This window comes from Pipistrellus hanaki (assembly GCF_964339955.1).
Source record: "Pipistrellus hanaki genome assembly, chromosome: 16".
Taxonomy (NCBI): Eukaryota; Metazoa; Chordata; class Mammalia; order Chiroptera; family Vespertilionidae; genus Pipistrellus; species Pipistrellus hanaki.
This window is the reverse complement of record NC_140518.1, coordinates 3,876,818-3,897,479: the sequence shown is the minus strand read 5'-3', so window position 1 is coordinate 3,897,479 and position 20,662 is coordinate 3,876,818. Positions and strand designations below refer to the sequence as shown.

General features: G+C 60.6%; 1 protein-coding gene across 2 annotated transcripts in view; it reads right to left on the bottom strand.

The window, feature by feature from the left end:
- The window catches only part of SDK2 (sidekick cell adhesion molecule 2), a 186,274-nt gene that overhangs the window by 99,624 nt on the left and 65,988 nt on the right, over nt 1-20,662 (bottom strand). For both annotated transcript variants that reach the window (XM_084862127.1, XM_084862128.1), the window contains exon 2: nt 8,529-8,688. In XM_084862127.1, coding sequence (XP_084718253.1) covers nt 8,529-8,688 — 160 coding nt within the window. The remainder of the gene's footprint in view (nt 1-8,528; nt 8,689-20,662) is intronic.

The window sequence follows — 20,662 nt, the reverse complement described above, 5'->3', positions numbered from 1 at the left end:
CGGACGGACCGCCCTGGAGGGGGGGAAGGAGCCCGGGGCCAGGAAGCCGCGGTGGCAGAGCCTGCCCCCTGTGGGGAGGAGGAAGGATGCTCTCCTTCATCTTCGGAGTCACAGAGACTCCGGGGACCTGACACCCTGCTGGTACTTTGTATCCTGTAACCCTTGACCCCCCTGGAGGCAGCTACCAGTGCTACTGTTCCCATTTCATAGACTTGGCAATTGAGGCGGGGCTTCAGCCACTTGCCTAAAGGCCTACAGTGATTCCAGGCAGGCCTGGGGTTCATGTTGGGGGGATCTGGGTGCTGAGTCTTGGGGGATCAGGTAGCAAAGGGACGTAAGGACAGTGGGCGTGGGGAGAGAGGTGGGCAAAGGCATGACGGTATTCCACAGCTAAGAGCATGGCTCAGCCCACGAGCGAAGGGGGTCGGCGAGAGAGGAGACTGGAACGAGGGGTGGTGGAACCAGGGTACGGGGGTCTCAAGCTCCCTTGACGGAGATCCTGTAAGGGCTGCCCACCTAAGGACTGCGAGTGTGGCCCAGAATGTTCTCCCTGGCGTCCGCTGTCCTCCCTGTCGTCCGCTGTCCTCCCTGTCATCTTGTACCATCTCCCCAGCTCCTTGGGCGTCCCTGTGGGTCAGCTGGCCCCTCGCGTCTGCTCGCCCTGCCTCCACTTCTTCCCTCCGACCCTCCCTGCCAGGGCTGTGAGCTCACTGCTTGTGGGTAAATGTCCGCATCTCCTTCGCGGAGGGCAAGGCCTGGCTCTCTTGGGTTCTGCCGCTTCAGGGCTTGGGGAGGGACTGACCCAGGAGCCTCGCACTCCCCACCACCCGGCCGCCACCGCTGCAGGTTGTTACAGTGCAGGGATGGAGGATGAGGGCCTAGCCTGGCCGGTTTGGCTCAGTGGATAGAGCGTCGGCCTGAGGACTAAAGGATCCCAGGTTCAACTCCATTCAAGGGCATGTACTCGGGTTGTGGGATCCATCCCCAGTAAGGGGTGTACAGGAGGCAGCTGATCAACGATTCTCTCTCACCTTGGATGTTTCTATCTCTCTCTCCTTCTCCCTTCCTCTCTGAAATCAATAAAAATACACTAAAATAAGTTAGTAAAAAAGAGAGAGAGAGCCTGAGTGGAAGTGGCCGGCAGGGGAGTGTCTGTTATCACGAGTTAACATACGTGAAGCACGCACAACAGGGCAGGGCCCGGGGTAAGTTTCACGTGTTCGCTGCGAACGGCTCCCCCTGCAGCTCGTTAGAAGGCTGACCGGGCCATCCACGGAAGGCGGAGCCCCGGCCGTGCCACGGACCTGGGACCACAGAGCCCGGGACGGGTCCCAGGCTCCGGTCTGAACGATCCGGACTGAACCCTGACTCCTTGTGCGGCCGTGTGACCTTGTGCAGGGTGCGGAGCCCCTCTGAGCCGAGACGCCCAGCTCGGAGGCAGAGACAATAATAGCGCCGGCTTCCAGCATGGCTGCCGGGAAGAGCCTGGCCGGGCGCCTGGCACTCCCGTGGCACGTGCTCCGGTGCTCACCGGGCAGCCAGCCACCTCTGCCTCCCCCGCCTCTGCCGCCCACTCTCACTTCCACTCCCTCGGAAGGCGAGGCCAGGGGCTCCGCGGGAGACAAAGCAGAGGCTCCCTTCATCCGCGCCTCTGAAGGATTTCAAAGGCGGCCCCGTCTTTGTCTGCGTCCCCTGCTCTGAGCTGCCCGCCAGGCCTGTCACACGCCGGGTGCCTTCTCCTCCCGTCACTGAGCCTGTGCAGTCCCCGGGAGACAGCTGGGCATCAGCCTGGGGCCAGCCGCACGCCAGGCCGGGCTCCCTGGCTCGTCCCCTCCCCACACCTGCTCTTCCCCGTGCCAGCGGGGGCCGCCTGGGCCTCGGGGGCTGGACTCAGTCTCAACGGGCCCCACGCCCTCACGTGTGCCCCAGGCCCCTGGGTCCTGGGCTCCTGGGCTGGGGGGCGCCCGGAGGATGGCCCCAGGAAAGTCCTGGGACTTCTTTGAGCTCAGGGCCCGAGTTTGCCGAAGGAGAGGAATATCGCTCACCTCCTGGGGGTGCTGTGAGGTGAGGTATGAGGACACCTGGCAGCCGGCAACCCTCCATACACCTCCTTTGGGTGTGCGCCCTGATTATGCAGAGGAGTATATATGTGTGTGTGTGTGTGTGTGTGTGTGTGTGTGTGTGAGAGAGAGAGAGAGAGAGCGAGCGAGAGAGAGAGAGAGAGAGAAGGGGGTGGGAAATCTGCCTAGCTGACTGGTTTTCCCAGTTAGTTTTAAAACATATATATATTATTGATTTTTTACAGAGAGGAAGGGAGAGGGATTGAGAGTTAGAAACATCAATGAGAGACAATCATCCATCAGCTGTCTCCTGCACACCCCCTCCTGGGGATATGCCCACAATCAAGGTACATGCCCTTGACCGAAATCGAACCTGGGATCTTTTAGTCCACAGGCCAATGCTCTATCCACTGAGCCAAACCGGTCTCGGCATTCCCAGTTAGTTTTAAGTGTGAGGATAATGATGGGAGAAGGCGTTCTCAGGGCGGGGCAAGATGATCTGGTCGATGGCTTTGCTGTGAAGTGGTCACAAGGGCACGATCCACCGTCTGTCCCTCCTCCATCGCCACGGCCTTTTCCCCCTTCTCCCCCCCATTTATGAGGCTGTCCCCAGCCTCACAGCCCCGACGGGTGACATGGATGCATTGAGGCTGAGTCGGTTCAATGTGGGGTGATGGGCCCTGGAGGAGTGGGCAGGGGATGGGGAGCCGAGGTGGGAATGTGGGGTGGCAGTCTGACGCCAGAGTCCCCCGCAGCGACCCAGAGGGCCTGGCCTTCATGGGAGTGACCATCCCATAAAGCCAGGAAGTTACACAAACACACCTACAGGCTTTGCACAGGCTTTACATGCTCACAGCCATCCAACACATGCAAGACTATGAAGGAACTGAGCACGCGCGCGCGCACAAACACACACACACACACACACACTCTAGCAAACACATTAGACCAAATATGTCTGACTGAGGATTGTGCTCAACCTCCCCCCACACGCCCACACGCCAATGGCCCCGGGAGGCGGTGTGCCTGTCCTGCCAGCAGGGAGGGCGGTGGGGCCAATGCCCACAGCTTAGGGAGGGTTTCCCCAGGCCCCACCCCACCCACGTGGGGAAACAAATCTCTCCTTTTAGAATTAACTGTTGTTTTGTACCCAAGCGGTATCCCCAGCAGTCACAGCCCCAAACGGGAACTTCCGGGCTGGTTTCCAAATGGATAAACCGGGTCGGCAACAAGGGGCACGGGGAGTGCTACGCAGGGTCCTGGCCGCGGCCGCCGGCACAGGGAGCAGAGCTGCGGGGACCAGCTGAGAGCCGATCCGCTCACCTGCCCGTGGGTGCTGGTGGGTCTGTCGCCGGATCAGTCCCACAATCCGGTAAGCCTGGCATCTCACTTCATCCCAACAGGTGCCGTCTATTGCCTGTCTGCTGCGCCAGGGGCGGGGCTCTCTCAGAGACCGTTTAATCCCCCCTCTAAGCTCTAAAGCAGGCCTTCCTGTGCCCGATCCCAGGCGAGAAAGCAAAGCCAGGTGGCTAAGTGGCCCTGCCGAGCCACGGACTAATGACTATGCCCGGGTGGCCCACGCTCAGAGTCCATTTACTCACACCTGCTCCCATGGGCGGACGTGGGCCCAAAGCTCTACATGTGGTACTCAGGCGGATGCATAGGATTTCCTTTGTGCCGACGTGTCCCACACACACATGTGCACACGCACACACACACACATGTGCACACACACACACAGTCCTATCCATTACAGATCCCACTGCGGTTAAAGACCTTCGGAGATGGACATGCATGCAAACTTTTTCCTTTGGCGGGGGGGGGGGGGGGGGGAGGGGGGGACGGCGAACATAGCACTTCCTGTCTGAGTGCATGCAGCCATCTTTCTGCCTTGAAAACTGGACGTGGTCACCTGACCTCACGCCAGGAATGAGCGGGAGACGAGGAAGGCTGGGCAGTGAGCGGTGGCCGGAGGACTGCGGGATGGGAAGCTGGCTGACCTCCTATGCGAGGGCTTTTCAGGATGAATTTATTTAAAAGCTGGACTGGCAACACATTTTTGAGCCAAAAAGGCAAGGAGCTGCAAGAAATCCAAGGTGGGCACGTCCAAGGGAGCCAGGAGCCAGGAGCCAGAAGCCAGCGGGAAGAAGCCCCAGTGGCCACGTTTGGGCTACGGTGTGAGTGAGCCCACGTGAACAATGACAGGGCTGGGCTAACACACGCCACGGAGGGACAGTTACCCAGGAGCTTGTGCTGATGCTAAGTTGTGATAAAGGACAGAGCTTCCCTCACAAAAGATCTTCCCTAAGGGAGAAGGAATGGCAGAGATAGAAAAGCGGCTTATCTCAACGGCAGGAAGCAGTAAGAACCGATCCAGGTAAGAAGGCCAGTGGATACGGAACCTGGATGGGAACTTCCTGGAGAGGAGACCATTTGCACAGTCGTAAGCTGTCCGCCAACGGGGAGAACACGCTTTAATGCTTCCACAAAGGGGTCACCTGGTGGACGTCATCTGGACCAGCTGAATCAAATCTACCGTCACCGATAACGGGGCAAAGGAAACTGGTGCTTCAAGGATGAGCCACGGACCAAAAGGTTAAAATATATATATATAATTGATTTTTTTACAGAGAGGAAGAGAAAGGGATAGAGAGTTAGAAACATCGATCAACTGCCTCCTGCACACCCCCTACTGGGGATGTGCCCACAACCAAGGCACATGCCCTTGACCGGAATCGAACCTGGGACCTTTTCAGTCTGCAGGCCAGCACTCTATCCACTGAGCCAAACCGGTTTCGGCCCAGACCAAAAGGTTTAATGTCCCAAATCCGCACTGGAGGACACACCCGCCTGAACTCCCAATGTCGATGCCGAGAAAGAGGATAAAACGGGAGGAACAGTTCTGGACTTAAGGAGTCTAAAGTCTAAGGGACTTGGCAGCGGAGTGCAGCGCGGGTTAGATTCCGTAGCAAACAACACTAAAAATACCCACGGAGGACATAACTGGGACACACGGAGAGATCTGGACCGTGTGAGATAGCAGCGCTGTATCAGCGTGACGTTGCTCTGGGGTGAAAACTGGATGGTGGTTCTTCAGAATAATGCTCAGACCTGGCAATCCTACCTAGGGGAAAAGGGACATCCTGTCTGCAACTCATTATTATTAAAAAAAAAAAAAAAGTGTTTTTTATTATTTCAGAGAAGAAGGGAGAGGGAGAGATAGAAACATTTATATGTATAAAAGGCTAATATGCAAAGTGTCCCCTCAGGAGTTCAACCAAGAGACCGGGAGTTCGATTGCTCACTATGATGTGTGCTGACCACCATGGGGTGGCATGGAACATGGCGGGCGACCAGCGATGGCAGGGTGCTGAGGGAATGAAGGAAGGAGGAGGTGGGGAACCTGATCAGCCCTGATTGCAGGCCAGGCCTAGGGTCCCCACCTGTGCACGAATTTCATGCACTGGGCCTCTAGTCAATGATAGGAGAGAATCATCATCAGCTGCCTCTGATACGCCCTCTAATAGGGATCAAGCCCACAACCCAGGCATGAGCCTTGGCAGGGAATCGAACCAAGGTTTATGGGTCAAAGCTCAATCACTGAGCCACACCGGCTGGGAGCAGCTCATTCTTAAATAACTCAGCAAAAAAGTGCATGCATATGTGTGTGTGTGTGGAGGGAGAAGAGAGAGCGCAGGTGTAAGATCTTAACAGTTGGTGAACAGTAAAATGCATACAGGTATTTATGGTGCTATCCTTACAGTTTTTCTAAGATTAGAAACTTTTCAAAATTAAAAGGAGAGAAAGAAAGAAAAAGCACCCGCTGTGAGCTGGGCCCTCCCTGGGGGCAGGGGTGGTGAAGGGGACACAGTGGCTTCTATCCCGCCCCCTCCCCTCTGCTAACTGCTCCCACCCTCCGTTCCCACCGTGTGGCTCCAGTGTGGGGCTGCCCCACCGTGTCCTATGGCCTGGAGTAGACCCCGAGGGAGGCCTGGCTATCAGCACTCCTCAGCAGCCTTCTTGGGGGCGAGGAGGCTGGGGACGAGCCCCCCTGGTGCAGGGGTGGGGAACACCTGGCCCACAGACTGTACAAGCGTACGGTCTGGCCCTGCCAAGGCGTCAGGGTAATGCCACAGCAGGCTGGTTTTTAGGTTGATGCTTCTGTTTGGCCCACGAAGGATGGGATGACTATCTAAATGGCCCTTGGCAGGAAAAAGGGTCCCCACCCCTGCCCTAGGGGAAGCTCACTGGTGCCCCCTGAAGAACGTCCACCCACCCACGCTCCTATCTGCCTTCTCCCCTGCTGTGCTTTCTAGAACTGCGGGAGCACAGTTGGCAGAGAGACCGCTTCGGGAACACATGTAGGCAGTGGTCCTTCTTCAATAAATGGCAATGCTGAGCGGTAAAGAGCCCCAGCTCAGGAGCTCAGATGCGGGCTAGTCAAAACCCGGCTCAACAGTCTGGCCTCGGGCACATTGCTGAAGCCCTCGGAGCCTCAGTTTGCTCATCTGTAGAATGGGGGACACGGGGCTGCTTGCAGGAGGAAAGGAGGAAATCGCAGCGCGCACATTGTAGCGTCTAAGTTCTGTAAGCTGATTCGCTGCCGATGATGGTGAGGGTCACCGTGACCATCCCGCCGTTTCCAAAGGAAGCCCATTCCGTGGCTGGGAACCTGCCCCGTGCCCTGAGCTGGAGCCTGCTTCTGCGTCACCAGGTCCTTACAGCTCCCAGGCCCCAGAGGAGTAGCTGGGAACCAGGTAAAGCACCACCTGCCCTCCCAGGCCCCGCCTCCAGCTCTGTGGGTAGCAGCCCAGGGCAGGTGGGAGGCGCCAGGCACCATGGACACCCACATGTGCCACCTGCGGGCCATTCAGGTGTGTCCCACACTGGAGAGGGGGCAGGGCTCCTCACAGCGGCTGCCAGGCTGTGGCCAGGCTGTGCCTCTGGTCCCCAGCCCAAAACCATGGCGGGGCTGCTCAGAGGGGGGTCCCCCAGTGCCTCATGGGCACCCTGGAGACCGGAAGCCCCCAGTGGTCAGCCATGGAGGCCTCCTGCTCCTGGCCCACCGCTCACCAGCCAGAGGGGAAGGCGGCCCCCTGCTCCCGCCTTTCCCAAGGGGCCACACCCAGGGGCGGTGCAGGGAGTCACCCAGGCCCTGGCCTCCCTCCTTTTCCAGAGAGAAGGAGAGTTCTCCTCCCAAGGACAGCTCCCCGAGCAATTAGACCCCCTCCTCTCATTTGCATTCCCGTCCCCGAGGCAGATTTGTATCAGCATCCCCAGGGCAAGGCAATCTTGTTTCCCAACAAAACCAATTACACACACACCAGGCCAGGGATTAATCACGGGCCCCAGCACTGGGAGCCGACAGGAGGGGAGGCGAGGAGAGGAAGAGAGGCCCGGGAGGGCTGCGGGCCAGCTGGGCTGTGGGTAGCTGCCTCCAGGACCCCTTCCAGCCACAAACCCTCCTCTGAGACCCTGCACTGTCTCCATCTTCTCCTTCGTCCCCGCTGGGCAGCGTCCTGGGGCGGGGAGGGCCAGCCCAGGCCAGGCTCCAGGTGGGGCCATAAGAAGGGAGTGGAGGTAACCTGAAGACCCTGGGCGGGCCACCTCCCTGTCCCCCCTCGACAGGTCCCCCAAATAGCTGTGCTCCTCTCTGCTGACCCAGGCGGCCTCAGGCTGCACCCCTCTACGGAAGCCAGCCCCACCTACGGTGCCCGGAGGCAGGTCCTTCTCGGTGGGGAGGAGAGGGAAGGGCTCAGCTCACAGCCAGGGCAACAGCACCCTGACCCCCATCACCCCCATCACCGCCTCTGCCCACCCACGGCTGCATGGGCCACTCTGTCCAGGCAGAGCCCTGGCCCACCTCCCAGCTACCTCTGTGGGCTCAGCAGGGCACCGTCTTCTCACCCTTGGGCAGGGCGGGGACTGGATGGGGAGTCCCCGCCCCCAACCTGCCCAGGGCCCCACCCTGGCACCCTTTCGGGGCGTGGCAGGCCCCCCGTGGCCGGGAGGAAGTGAAAGAAAGGGAAGGGAAGCAGACGGGAGAGGAGGGAAGGGAAGGGGAGGGGAGGGGAGGGAAGGGAGGGGAGGAAAGGGAAGGGGAGAGGAGGAAAGGAGAGGGAAGAGAAGGGAAGGGAAAGGAAGGAGAGGGAAGAGAAGGGAAGGGAAGGGGAGGGGAGGGGAGGGAAGGGAGGGGAAGAAAGGGAAGGGGAGAGGAGGAAAGGAGAGGGAAGAGAAGGGAAGGGAAAGGAAGGAGAGGGAAGAGAAGGGAAGGGAAGGGAAGGGGAGGGGAGGGGAGGGAAGAGAAGGGGAGGGGAGGGGAGGGAAGGGAAGGGGAGAGGAGGAAAGGAGAGGGAAGAGAAGGGAAAGGAAGGAGAGGGAAGAGAAGGGAAGGGGAGGGGAGGGGAGGGGAGGGAAGAGAAGGGGAGGGGAGGGGAGGGAAGGGAGGGGAGGAAGGGGGGCGCTTGCCTGTACTCCAGGGAGAACTTGGTCAGCTCCCGACTGTTGTGCAGCCACTTGAACTCCAGCGGCCAGCTGCCCTCGGCCATGCACGTGAGCACCAGGCGGTTCCCCTCCAGGTGCACCTGCGTCCGCACCGGCTCCGTCTTGAAGTAGGGGGCCACGTCGTCTGCGGGGAACAGAGACAAAGCCACGTGATCGCTAGCTGGCTTACTTTGATTCTGCGGGGTCTTTAGAGCCGGAAGGCCCCTCGGCGGGAGGAGCAGGGGCAGCCAGGGAACCTGCCCGGTGGACGGTGGCTGGGACGGACTTGAACTTGGGTCAGGCTGACGTCAGGGGAACCCAGGGTAGGGCCTGTGGGACCCCCTCCACTGCCAGGCTGCTCGGTCCTCCCATCCCTGAACCTGCGCCCGCCTGCCCTGACCTCCTCCATCCTATGCCAGGTCAGCTCCCTGGAGGAAGTGCGGCCGCCGGGCTGCGGGTGCAGGTCCGGTGGCTGTCACCCCGCTCTGCAGCCACGCTCACCTCCCGACCAAGCAGGAGCTCCCCACGGCTCCCCTCAGCAGACACAGTGCCCTCCAGGCTCCGGACTCCCGGGACCACTGAGGCCTTCCTCCCTCCTGGCTGGGGGGAGGGAGGGGGCAGTGACATAGGCGAGGGGTGGACAAAAGGACAAGGAGAGATGGGGCGGGGGAGGGCCTCCATGCCCATCACCGAGCCCGTCTGCCTTCTGGGGCTGGGGTGGGGCCAAGGGAGAAGCCAGCAGCTGGACCAACACGGAAGAGAGCGCCTGCTGGGCTCTGGGCTGTTCGAGATGCTTTAACGATGCTCATTCCCTTTGCACACACCCCCACAGCCAGACAGGACCACCACCTCCCTCAGACCGGTTAGAGACCTGCCCAGGCCGGACAAGCCAGACAGAGCCCGGCTCCTCCCGCACTGCTCTGTGCCCGAGGGCGGGGCATGCTCTGAGCCCCACAGGAAGCTGCTGGCAGGGCGGGCCTTGGGCGTCCCGTCCTCCAGGCCAACGGTGCCAATGGTGCATGGTCCCCGCACCCACACCCTGTCTGCGCTCCGCCTCCCGCTCCTCGGCCTGGTCGTGGACAAACAGTCACTTTTCTGAGTCCCAGTTTCCCCATCCCAAGGCACAAGGCGAGAAACAGGCACTCTGAGGTCGTCAGGGGGAGAGGGAATAAGAACCGCGAAGATGCCAGAGGAGATGCTCTGCGATGTTCACGTCTTCCCCCAAATCAAACGTGTGCGTGTCCCCATCAGGGAGGGCCTGCCACCCAGCGGCGGCTGGGGCCCAGGACGCCCTGGCCTGGAGCTAACGCTTCTCGGTGAGCTCAGAGAGCAGAAACCATAAGACACTTTTGTGGTTTTTTTTGCCTAAGAAATGGACTCAAGCAAAGGAGGAGCAGCGGCAGGGAGCAGCTGACTCAAAGGCTGGAGGAGTAAACAGTGCCGCGGGGAGAGGCTGTCAGCCCGCTGGTTATGGAGACACTGGGCCCCTCCGCATGGCAGGCTGACCCCTGGGAGACCGGTGGGGCCCGGAGCCCCGGAGCCCCAAGTCCATCCTCCCACCCTCAGAGTCCACCAGCACCTGGCGGCCGTGGTCAGCACGCCCGGGATTTGTGTCCAGGCCTCACTGTGGACTCAAGAGACACCATCATGCATGTTTGGGGCCAGGATGTTTAGCACCCTTACCCCAAGCCCAAGGCCTCAAGCTTAGGAGGGTGTTGCTTGCCAGTGTTTGGAGGAGTCTTCCTGGAGTCCCATCCCCGCTGTGGACCCTCACGGTGAGGACCACAGGGAGGCAGACCAGGCAGGACCAAAGGCGGCCGAAGAGAAAGCACAGACCCGCCCAGAAGGCCTCCTGGACCACGGTCTCCGCGTCACCACTGATGCTGCAGCCTCAGATCGATTCCACGCTGCTCATGCGCACGTCTCTCCATCACTCCTTACAACTGTCACGTCAGCACGTTGCTCTGCAAGCCGTTGGAAAGGTGCGTGTGCCCAGGGGAGTGGCTGGCATCCCCTGGTCCCTGGCTTCTGCGGTCCCAGCCCACCTCTGTGGAGAGGCAGACAGGCAGGCATGCCTAGAACACACACACACACACACACACACACACACACACACGCACACACGATTCTCTGCCCGCCTGTCCGCCGTGGGAGCCTCCAGCTCTGCTCCGCTCTCCGTTTAACAAATGGGCGCATTCTCACTTCAAAGGCTCATTCATATTCTCCAGCAGCTTTCAAGAGCCCTTTGAATCGCGCTTTTAAAAACCCTCTGTTAGTTCCTGTCATCACTCGTTTGTTTTAAAACAATAACATTCCCAGCCCCGGAGTGATTCAGACCCTTGGATGTGGGGCTGACTCAGACCCAGCGCAGTCGGGGTGTGTGTGTGTGTGTGTGTGTGTGTGTGTGTGTGTGTGTAGGGGTATGGGCTTGCACGCACACAGCACATCCGCGCTCTGCACCCGGCCCCTCTGGCCTCTGTGCACCACTCGCTGAGCAATTTGCTCCCAGCTCTGCGTTTGCCAGTTCGCTCCTCTGGCTCTCCCGGGGGTGCCAGCCTGCAGCCGAATGGCTTTTGCTTGGACGGGTTGATTCCAGCCAGCGGCTGCAGAGACAATGAGGTGGGGGGAGAGGGAGAGGAGCGTGGGGTGAGGGATGCTGAGAACCTGCTGGGCACGCAGCATCCCTCATCCCACGGTATCCTCACAAGGTGGCCTGGGATAGGCAGGGGCTCCTCTTTCCACCCCCCACCTCCCCGAAGGGCCCCCCCCTCCCCGAAGGGCCCCCCCCAAAGGGCCCCCCCCTCCCCGAAGGGCCCCCCGCCTCCCCGAAGGGCCCCCCGCCTCCCCGAAGGGCCCCCCGCCTCCCCGAAGGGCCCCCCCCCAAAGGGCCCCCCCTCCCCGAAGGGCCCCCTGCCTCCCCAAAGGGCCCCCCCCTCCCCGAAGGGCCCCCCGCCTCCCCGAAGGGCCCCGCCATCAGATGCAGGGACTGGAGGGAGGCCCCGCGCACGAATGAGGGCCCTGGCGGGGAGTCCCGGCAGCTGGTTTCCCTTGACAGGCCCCCTGGCCCCAAAGCAGGAGACGGCAGGGGGGCTGGAGGTGTGTGCGCGGCCGGGGAAAGACGGATGGTAAGAGCACACGGGTAGGCATAGCAGTGTGTACGTATGTGTGTGCATGTGCGGCCTGTGTGCATCTGTGTACGCGTGGGGGCGTGTTTTCACCTGTGTGCACCTATGTATACCATTGAGCATTTATTTAGAGGGCACGTGTGAGGAAGAGATTCAACGTCTCCTCTGCACCTGTATCTGCATCTGTGTCTGCGGTACAGCCACGTCTGTGCGTAGGACTGAGTGCCTGTATGTGTATGTCTGTGCGTATGCTCGGGCATGTGCCTATGTGTTCACGGGCAGGAACATATTTCTGCGCCAGGAATGCACAGGTGGGTGGCGGGAATCGTTGACCTTGGACAAGTTTCTTAACCTTTTCACACCCCAGTTCCCTTAGCTGCAAGCGGTGGCGAGGAGTCATCCATTAATGAAATGTGCAGAAAAGTGCCAGCACCGGGGGCCACTATGACCATCTGTCACCTATGCCGCCCGATAGACTGCCCCTGAGAGGGGCTCCGACCCTGTGGGCGGGCCCAGCAGGTCCTCTCAGCCTGCGTCCCGGGTTGTGCAGTACACTGAGTGGCCAGATTATGATGATCTCTGAACGCAGAATAATCCGGCCACTCAGTATGTATGTATGTATGTATGTATATATATATTAGAGGCCCGGTCCATGAATTCATGCATGGGTGGGGTCTGGTCAGCCTGGCCAGGGGGAGGGGACATGGGCTGTTGGCCAGCCTGCCTGCCTGTCGAACTCCTGGTGGAGGGGACAATTTGCATATTAGCCTTTTATTCTATAGGATATACACTGAGTGGCCAGGTTATTATGCATTCCGAGATCATCATCATCGGGCCACTCAGTGTATAGACCTGTGCAGGGGCACATAGCAGCCCCATTAGCCACCTCTTTGGGGTGGAGGAGAATCATGGGTAGAGAGAATTAATGCTCCACAGATGTCATTCTCCTCAACGTTTCCTCACTTTGGAAACACACACTGGATGGGCTTTCTTTCAACTAGACAAAGCGATTCTAATGTCCATGTGGAAAAAAAACAAACAAAAAGCAAACCAAAGGATCAGCCAAGAAAACTCTGAAAAAGAAGGGTGAGCACGGGGCCCCCGTACAGACACCGAACCATATTCTAAAGCTGCGATAATTAAAACAGCGTGTTCGTATACAAGGAGCCGGAGGAAGCGACGGGCTGAAAAGTCTGGAAATAGACTCCCGCCCCACAGGGCATGGTTTCCTCGATGATGAGCGCAGGGTTTCAGGTCCGCGGGGGGAAGCTCGATCATTCAGCAAATGGCCCTGGAACAGCTAAAGAGCCGTTTGGGAGGGAAAAAAGCCCACGTTGCATCTCTTCCTCACACTTTACCTCAAAATAAACGCTTAGATGGATCAATGTTTTAAACATGAAAAATAAATTCTAAAAGAAGTAGGAAAAAAAATCACAGGGGCTTAAAAATACATAATCTTGGCAAAGCCAAGTCCTCGCCAAGTACTTTCTAAGTACTACACAAACTCCAGAAAGTCGTAAAACAGATGGATGCCTTCAACTGCATAAAGATTGTGCATGGAGGGCGGGGGCGGGGGGGCGGGGGGGACCCATAAACAAAAAGAAGCGACACAATGACAAACGGGGGGGAAATATTCGCAGCTTTTATCATGGACAAAGCGCCCGTTTTCCCGGCATGAAGAAACGTGCCCATAAATCAATGAGAGAGATAAACACACCAAACAGAAAAATGGGCGAAGCATAGGAACAGTTCCCAGAAAGGAATTACAAATAACTCCGAGACCCGCGCAGAGGCTGGACCTCCCGATAAGCCGCACGGAAGCTCGCCGCCGACCCCTGCTTTTCCCACCGCGTCCGCCTGGACCCCGAGGCGGGAGGCCCAGGCAGCACCCACCCAGCTCGGGGGCACGGACACTGGTACCCCATCCATGGGCACAATTGGGCAATTCCATCGGAATGGAAGTGCACTCCCCCCCCCCCCGACCCGCCCACCCTGGGAGGAACCCATCTCCCTCAGACGCCCCCTCACAAGGCCTCGAGGACAACACGTCCCGGCCGGACTCCGCTCTGCAGCAGCAAGAGCTGAGAAGCCCCCTGAGTGCCTGCCAGGGCGGGCACCCCCCCCCCCAACTCACCCCGCCCACAGAACCCTCCGGCATGGGCTCCGGAACCATTTTTGAGAACCACCGTTAAGAGAAGAAAAGGGAGCTGCCGCTTGTGCACAAGTGTTTTTTTCTTCGAGCACAAAAATATATTTGCTTGTAGAGTATCGGCTTTTTTCCCCGGGGCTCAGCGATGCTTTAAGGAGAACTGGGGGGCTCAGGGCTGGGGGTGGGGACTCACATTCAGGCTGCAGCTTTTGCAACTTTCGAGCTGTGCCCCAAGGGTACAAAGGGAACCCCTATCTACCATCAGAGCGGTGCATGCGTGCCATATATATGCATACATGTGCATACATGGGCACACACGTATGTGAGTGCGCAGGATGAGCAGTCTCGGGGCAGCCCTGCTGGCGACAGGAAGGGTAGGGCCGTGTGGGGGTGTGGGACCCAGGGGCGTGGCATGGCTGGGGGGTGTGTGTGTGTGTCTGACCACTGGGGCCTGAGCCCCTCGGAAGGAAGAGCAGCTCTGAAGGCAGACAAGAGGCCTCAGTCGGCGCCTCCTTCTCATTTCCCATAACGGTCCAGGGGGCCCTGCCTGCCTTCCCTCGATATTCCCAATAAATGCCCCCATTGTCAGCCTTCCCTCGCGGCTCAGGCTAAATGGCCCCATAGAGAAGCTTATCGCACGTCCCCCCTCCCCTCCCTGAGCCCCCAGCACCACAATGCCACCTTTCTCTGGAACCCCCATCCGCCCCTCCCAGAGTGCCCGCCAGGGTGAGGACCTCTGCCCGCCACCTAATTGCCCTAAAGATGTCCATCTGCCCTCCAGGGCCGGCTCCCAGGGGCACTAGGCCTGGGCATCAGCCCTTCCCGGCTCTGAGGCTCCTCAAAGCCTCTCATTAGCAGCTGCCTCCTGGCTCCTGTGGCTGCTCAGTCACTGGGACCTGCCTGGACGGTGGGATTCTCCCTTCTCCATCCCCTAGTCCCTGAACCCACATCTCTGTCCTATTGACTGCCAGGACCCATCTGGTCACTGCTGGAAAGCCTGGGCTCCTGGAGCGGCCCCTGCCCTGGTCCCTCCTGGCCCCTCCCCTGGTCCCTCCTGGAGCAGGCCCCTCCCCTGGTCCCTCCTGGCCCCTCCCCTGGTCCCTCCTGGACCTGGTCCCCTCTCCCTTCCAGCCCCAGACATGGCCGGCCCGCTCCTGCCCCACGGAGCCAGGGCATGGCCGCCCCTGGCCGCCAGTCCTCAGCGCCTGCTCCCCACCTCGCTCCGCGCCCACAATGAGATGCTGATGTATGCTCCTTCCCCGTCTCCGGCAGATGCCTGGCCCTCTCAGCCCGGGCGCCGCCTGCATGCCAAGTGCTTCATTAGCCCGGAAGGGAGGTTCTCGCCTCCTTAATCTGATCAGCGCCGGTGACCTTCAGGAGCCGGCACCTCCGACGTCAGGGGGTCGGGGGGGGCAATCAATGACGCCGCGGCCTCCGCAGCTGCCGCCGCCGAATGGATTTCTCACTCAGAAAAGCGTGTTCAAAAGGCATCTAAACGGAACGGATCATCAATTTGTTTGAATACACATCTAATCTGATTGGGGGGCCCGGCGGGCAGGGCGGCTGGCACAGCCGCGCCCGATATGGCCCCAGGGGACGGTGAGTGGGGAGGTGGGGCCCAGCCGAGGGGAGGTGGGGGGTGTGACCCAGGCCTGCTGCCCAGGCCGCTCTGCCCACTGTTCGCCCAGCCAAAGAGGCACAGGGAACAGAGCGAAGCTCACAGAGGCCACAGGCCTAGGGCGATGCCTCCTGGGTTCCTCCTGCCTGGATTTCAGCACTGGAGTCTGAGGCAAAGAAGATGCTCAGAAATGAATGAACAAATGAATGAACAAATGAATGAACAAATGAATGAATGAATGAATGACGGTGAGGTCCAATGTGAAAGCTAAGGGGTGACAGTACGTCCACTCCCGGGCAGGACTGGATGCCTGTGCTGGGTGGAGTGTACCCGTTACCCCATTTCCCCTCCCGCATCCGAGGGAGCTCAGCAGGATAGCGGGCCTGTGGGGGACTCCCCTCCTGCCCCCCCCAGTGGGGCTCCCACCCACGGCAGCGGCTTCTCCTGAGGTCCCCCCTCCCCAGGCACCAGGGCGGCGCTCCCTCAGCCCAGGAGCTGGGTGAGAAAGAAGTTCGTGAAGGCGCAATGCCTCCCAAGCCCCCTGAGTTTTCATTTCACGCTCCCGACCACCTCGGGGTGGGGGGTGGGGGTGTGACTGTGGGGCTGCCTTTTCTTTCTCTCCCGAAGCTCAGGGGGGAGAGCGCGGGGGTGCCCTGGGGGCAGAGGTGGGACTTGAACCCGGGGCTGCCTGCCTCCCTGTGAGGCCTCTGATACCCTCTCTGGTCGGTCTGCCGTGTTTGGATCCCAGAGGAGGCATGGGGGGCCTGGGAGGGGAGGGAAAAGCAAAGCCCCCCCGCGGAGGCTGAGAGATGGAGCCGCCGCGCAGGGGAACACGCACTCCTCGGCGGTGACCCGGCGCTCCGGCGCTTGGCGGCGGCAACAAACACCGCGGAGCAGAAAATTGGAGTTCAATTTGCCGTCCAGCCCGCACAGCGGCGGGCGCCTCTGCGTTCCCTCATAAATAATAACGCCACGCGGCTCTCCGGCCCTCTCCGCGGCGACGGGCCGAGCCGTTCACACGCTGGATCGGACACAGGCTGGCACACGGCCCCTCCCCGGCCACGCCCAGGGGTGCAGTGCCACCCTCTCCCCCTGCGTCACCCACCTGCCGCCGTGCCCAGCCTGAAGGGAACGGGGCCCTTGTCCCCACGCACAGCGGGCTCAGCCTGTGCCCGGCTGCCGTCCCCGCCTCTCCCGGCCTTTGTCCCCAGAGGACCCCCCAGGACAAGCCCAGTGTCTGACCAAGCACAGGCGCTCATCCCTGGCTCCTCGTGTGAGAGAGGCTTCCTGGTGTCCCATCAGCAGGTGCCTCCGTCTGCACAGGAACCCGCCTCTCTTCTCCCGGGGGGGCGGGGGGATGGGGGCCCAGTGGTAACAGGGACCCCTTATGTCAGCCCCCACTTCGCAGGTGAGATGCCTGGGCCCCGAGAAGGGCAGCCACTCGCCGAGGGCCGTGGTCGGCACTTCCCAGCCGCTGGATGCTTTCTGAGCAGTTTCCTCACCTGCACAAGGCGAGCCCTGCACCCCCACCCCTCCCGGTCTCATTAGCATCACCGCCTGGAACCGAAACACCAGGAAACCGGGCCTGGCGGGCGGAGCGCTCGCCACAGGGGTCTCCGTGCCAGGCCGAGCGCCCGCCTCTCATGCTGGCCACGCAGCAGTGCCGTGTGGGGTGGGAACCATCAGCGGCCCCCCTGGTACGGGGGTGGGGGGGCACGGGGAGGCTGGCAGGGCTGAGTCGCTGCCAAGGTCCCCTCACCGGGACGTGGCCTGGTGGTCTTGTGGGTGAGCAGCGAGAGTTCGTTTGCTTTCTTTCTTTCTTTTTAAAAAATATATTTTATTGATTTTCTTTTTACAGAGAGGAAGGGAGAGAGAAACATTGATGTGAGAGAAACATAGATCAGCTGCCTCCTGCACACCCCCTACTGGGGACGTGCCCGCAACCAAGGCACATGCCCTTGACCGGAATCGAACCCAGGACCTTTCAGTCCGCAGACCAACGCTCTATCCACTGAGCCACACCGGTTTCGTTTTTTGCAGATCCGATCACGTAAAGCTGAGGCCATGAGAGCTGGCCCTTGTTTTCCTGCTCTTCTCACTCAATCCTCTGTCATCCAAGGCCAACCAGAGGGGGAGCTCTGAGGATGCGGGAGGGAGGGAGGGGGCAGCACAGGCGGTCCCCAGTGCAGAGGCGGGAGGTGTGTGAGGCTGAGGGCAGGCTGTCCTGACCTCCGCCCCCCCCAGGCTGCGGCTGCCCGCTGCCCCCTCGCCCCAGCCTGGCTGTCCCGGGTGGCGGATGGCTTTTCGGGACAGCAGCCGGCGGGCCGCTCGGGAAGCGGAGGGCCCATGGAAAGGGGCTGCATTCGTTATCCTTGCACGGGGGTCTCCGCCCGCCTCTGCCTTCTGTCGCTCTGCAGACCGGAGCCCATCTGCTGGGTGTGAGAGGGCCGCGGGGGGCGGGAGGGAGGGGGGTAAGGAGTGGCAGGGGAGGGGATGGTTTCTGTGCTCCGCCGCTAAACCCTGATCTTATCCACCAGGAGGTCAGGGGCCTCCCTCCTCGCCAGGCTGCGGCTCCCCTTGTTTTCTCACTCGATGCCATGTCCCCCCGATGTCAGTGGGGCTCCCAGCCTCTCCGGAGGAGCCCGGGCCTAGCAGCGGATACTGGGGGGCCACTGACAGAGACAGTCATAGTGGTGAGAGACAGGCCAGGTCTCCCCAGAGCATCTCCACGGGGCTGCAGTTCGCACCGGGACGGGTCCATGCTCCTGGCCCCCAGCCCGCCTGTGTGGGGTGAGAGAGGAAACAGCGGTTGGGCTGCACAGCAGACAAAGCCCGGGGCTGCAGGCTGGCCACCCCTCCCCGCCAGCTCCGCCCCTGACACATGTGTGCCCTTAGCCTCTCACAGGCTCCAAGCACGTCATTGCAGGACTCACCCAACCCAACCCCTTTGGTGGACAGATGAGGAAACTGAGGCTGGGGAGTTTAAGGGAGGACTGGAGCCCAGCTTTCCCGACGCCAAGGCACCCTGTCCCACTTGACAGCTCTTGGCCTCGTTTTGCCCATCCATAAAATGGGTTCAAGGCTCGACAGGTGTCCACCACCCTCTCCCAAGTCTAGCTTCCACTCCAGGCCCTTCCTGGGGTTGTCCCGCTCACGCTACAAAAGCCTCTTCCCCCAAGAGAGCCCCCGCCGCCCTGCTCGATGGGGTGAGGTCGGGTGCTTCCGAGCGTTCTCCTGGATCCCTGCTACCCCCCCTGGGATGGGGGTCCGAACCCCGGTCACTGTGAGGATGCGACGTGTTGGGAGACAGGTCTTTGCAGATACTATCGCGTTAAGCTGAGGCCATGAGAGCTGGCCTTCATCCAGCGTGATGGACGGACGTGAAGGAGAGGAGGCCGGGTGACGGCAGAGGCTGGAGGGGTGCGCTGCGGGCCAGGGCACCCAGGACTGCTGACCAGCAAGAACAGGGGAGGGAAGGGGGGTGTTCCCGAGAGAGCCCGGCTCTGCTGGTGCCTCGGTTTCGGACTCCCAACTTCCAGGGCCGAGACAGGACATTTCTGGTGTTTTCTGGTTTTGGGTTGTTTTTTTTTTTTTTTTTTAAATATATTTTTATTGATTTTACACAGAAAGGAATTGAGAGGGACAGAGAGTTAGAAACGTCGATGAGAGAGAAACATCGACCAGCTGCCTCTTGTACACCCCCCACTGGGGATGCGCCCGCAACCAAGGTACATGCCCCTGACCGGAATCGAACCCGGGACCCTTCAGTCCGCAGGCCGATGCTCTATCCACTGAGCCAAACCGGTCCTGGCTGGGTTGTTTTTTTTTGTTGTTTGTTTTTTCAAATTGTGTGTGTGTGTGTGTGTGTGTGTGTGTGTTTAAATCCTCACCTGAGGGTATGCTTATTGATTTTAGAGAGAGGAAGGGAGAGAGAGAGAGAGAGAGAGAGAGAGAGAGAGAGAGAGAGAGAGATCAATTAGTTGTCTCCCAGATGCACCCAACCAGGGGACTGAACCCACAACCTAAGTACGTGCCCTGACGTACCCTCAGCCGTTGGGCGTATGCAATGACGCTCCAACCACCCGTGCTGCCTGGTCAGGGCTCAGCTTCACTCACCAGTTGGTGGCACTTGGCTCTGAGCCCTGGGACACGCACCCAGCCCTCACAGAGCCTCGAGCTAAGGAAAGCCCGCACTGAGCGTCCACTCAGTTCACAGCCGCTCCCCCAGGAGAAGCTAGAGTCCCCTCCCTCCCACTGGGCTCCCCGAGCCACACACACACCTACTGTCCCCCAGTAACCCCTGTGCTACCCCCGGCTTCGGAATGCCCCGCGGATTCTAAGCTGTCATGGGCCTGGGTCCTTCCTGGGCACAGCCCTCCCACCTCCCCTCCGAGCAGGAGCCGACGCCGAACGAAGGACCGCGTTAAAGGATTTCCCGTGTCCCCAGGAGGCTCTGCGACAGCCCCCGAGCTGTCCCCGGCCTATCGCTCCCCATTGCCCTGTCACTTCCTCACCATGCCCTCCCTGGCCCCAGGCCGACACCCGCCAGCCTCCGGGCAGCCAGGGGGCCCCAGACGGCTAATGGGGACTGACAGCTTCCCCGAGGCCGGAGTGCAGGGCGGCGGGATTGGCAGGTTGGCAGGAGGCGCCGGCGTGACGGATGGCCCTTTCCAATCCGTTCCCCGGAAGCCCAGCCTTTCTGGGAAGCAGGGCTGCGTGGCCCTCCCCCGCCCACCCCTGCACGTGTGCCCCCCTTCTCTCTCCGTGGCCTCCTCCTCCCCAGAACCCAGGTCCCTGCCCATCCCGGTGCCCGGGGCATGGTGGCGGGCGGGATGCTTCACTCCCACAGGCTGGAGAAGTGGGTGACATGCTCCCGGTGCCCCCCCCCCCCTTTTGCCTACACGGGCACCCCCATCCAGAGGCCGTGATCTGGGAGTCACACACTTACCGTCCCCGCCTCCCTGGCCCGCTCCCCTGGCCCCCCAACCAGGATCCCACAGCCCCAGGGCACAGCCTCTGTCTGTGGTGCTGAGGGCCAGGTGTCTCTGTGGGAATCCCTGGGCCCAGGGCAGGGCCACTGCCCCATTGTACAGACAGAGAAACTGAGGCTCCGAGTCCTGCAGTAACTGAGCCGGGCCACACAGATGGCCAGCGTAGACACCGAGATTTGTCTCCAGAGTGCACATGGAACATGTGAGGTGACTTGGGACGACACAGAGCCACCCCT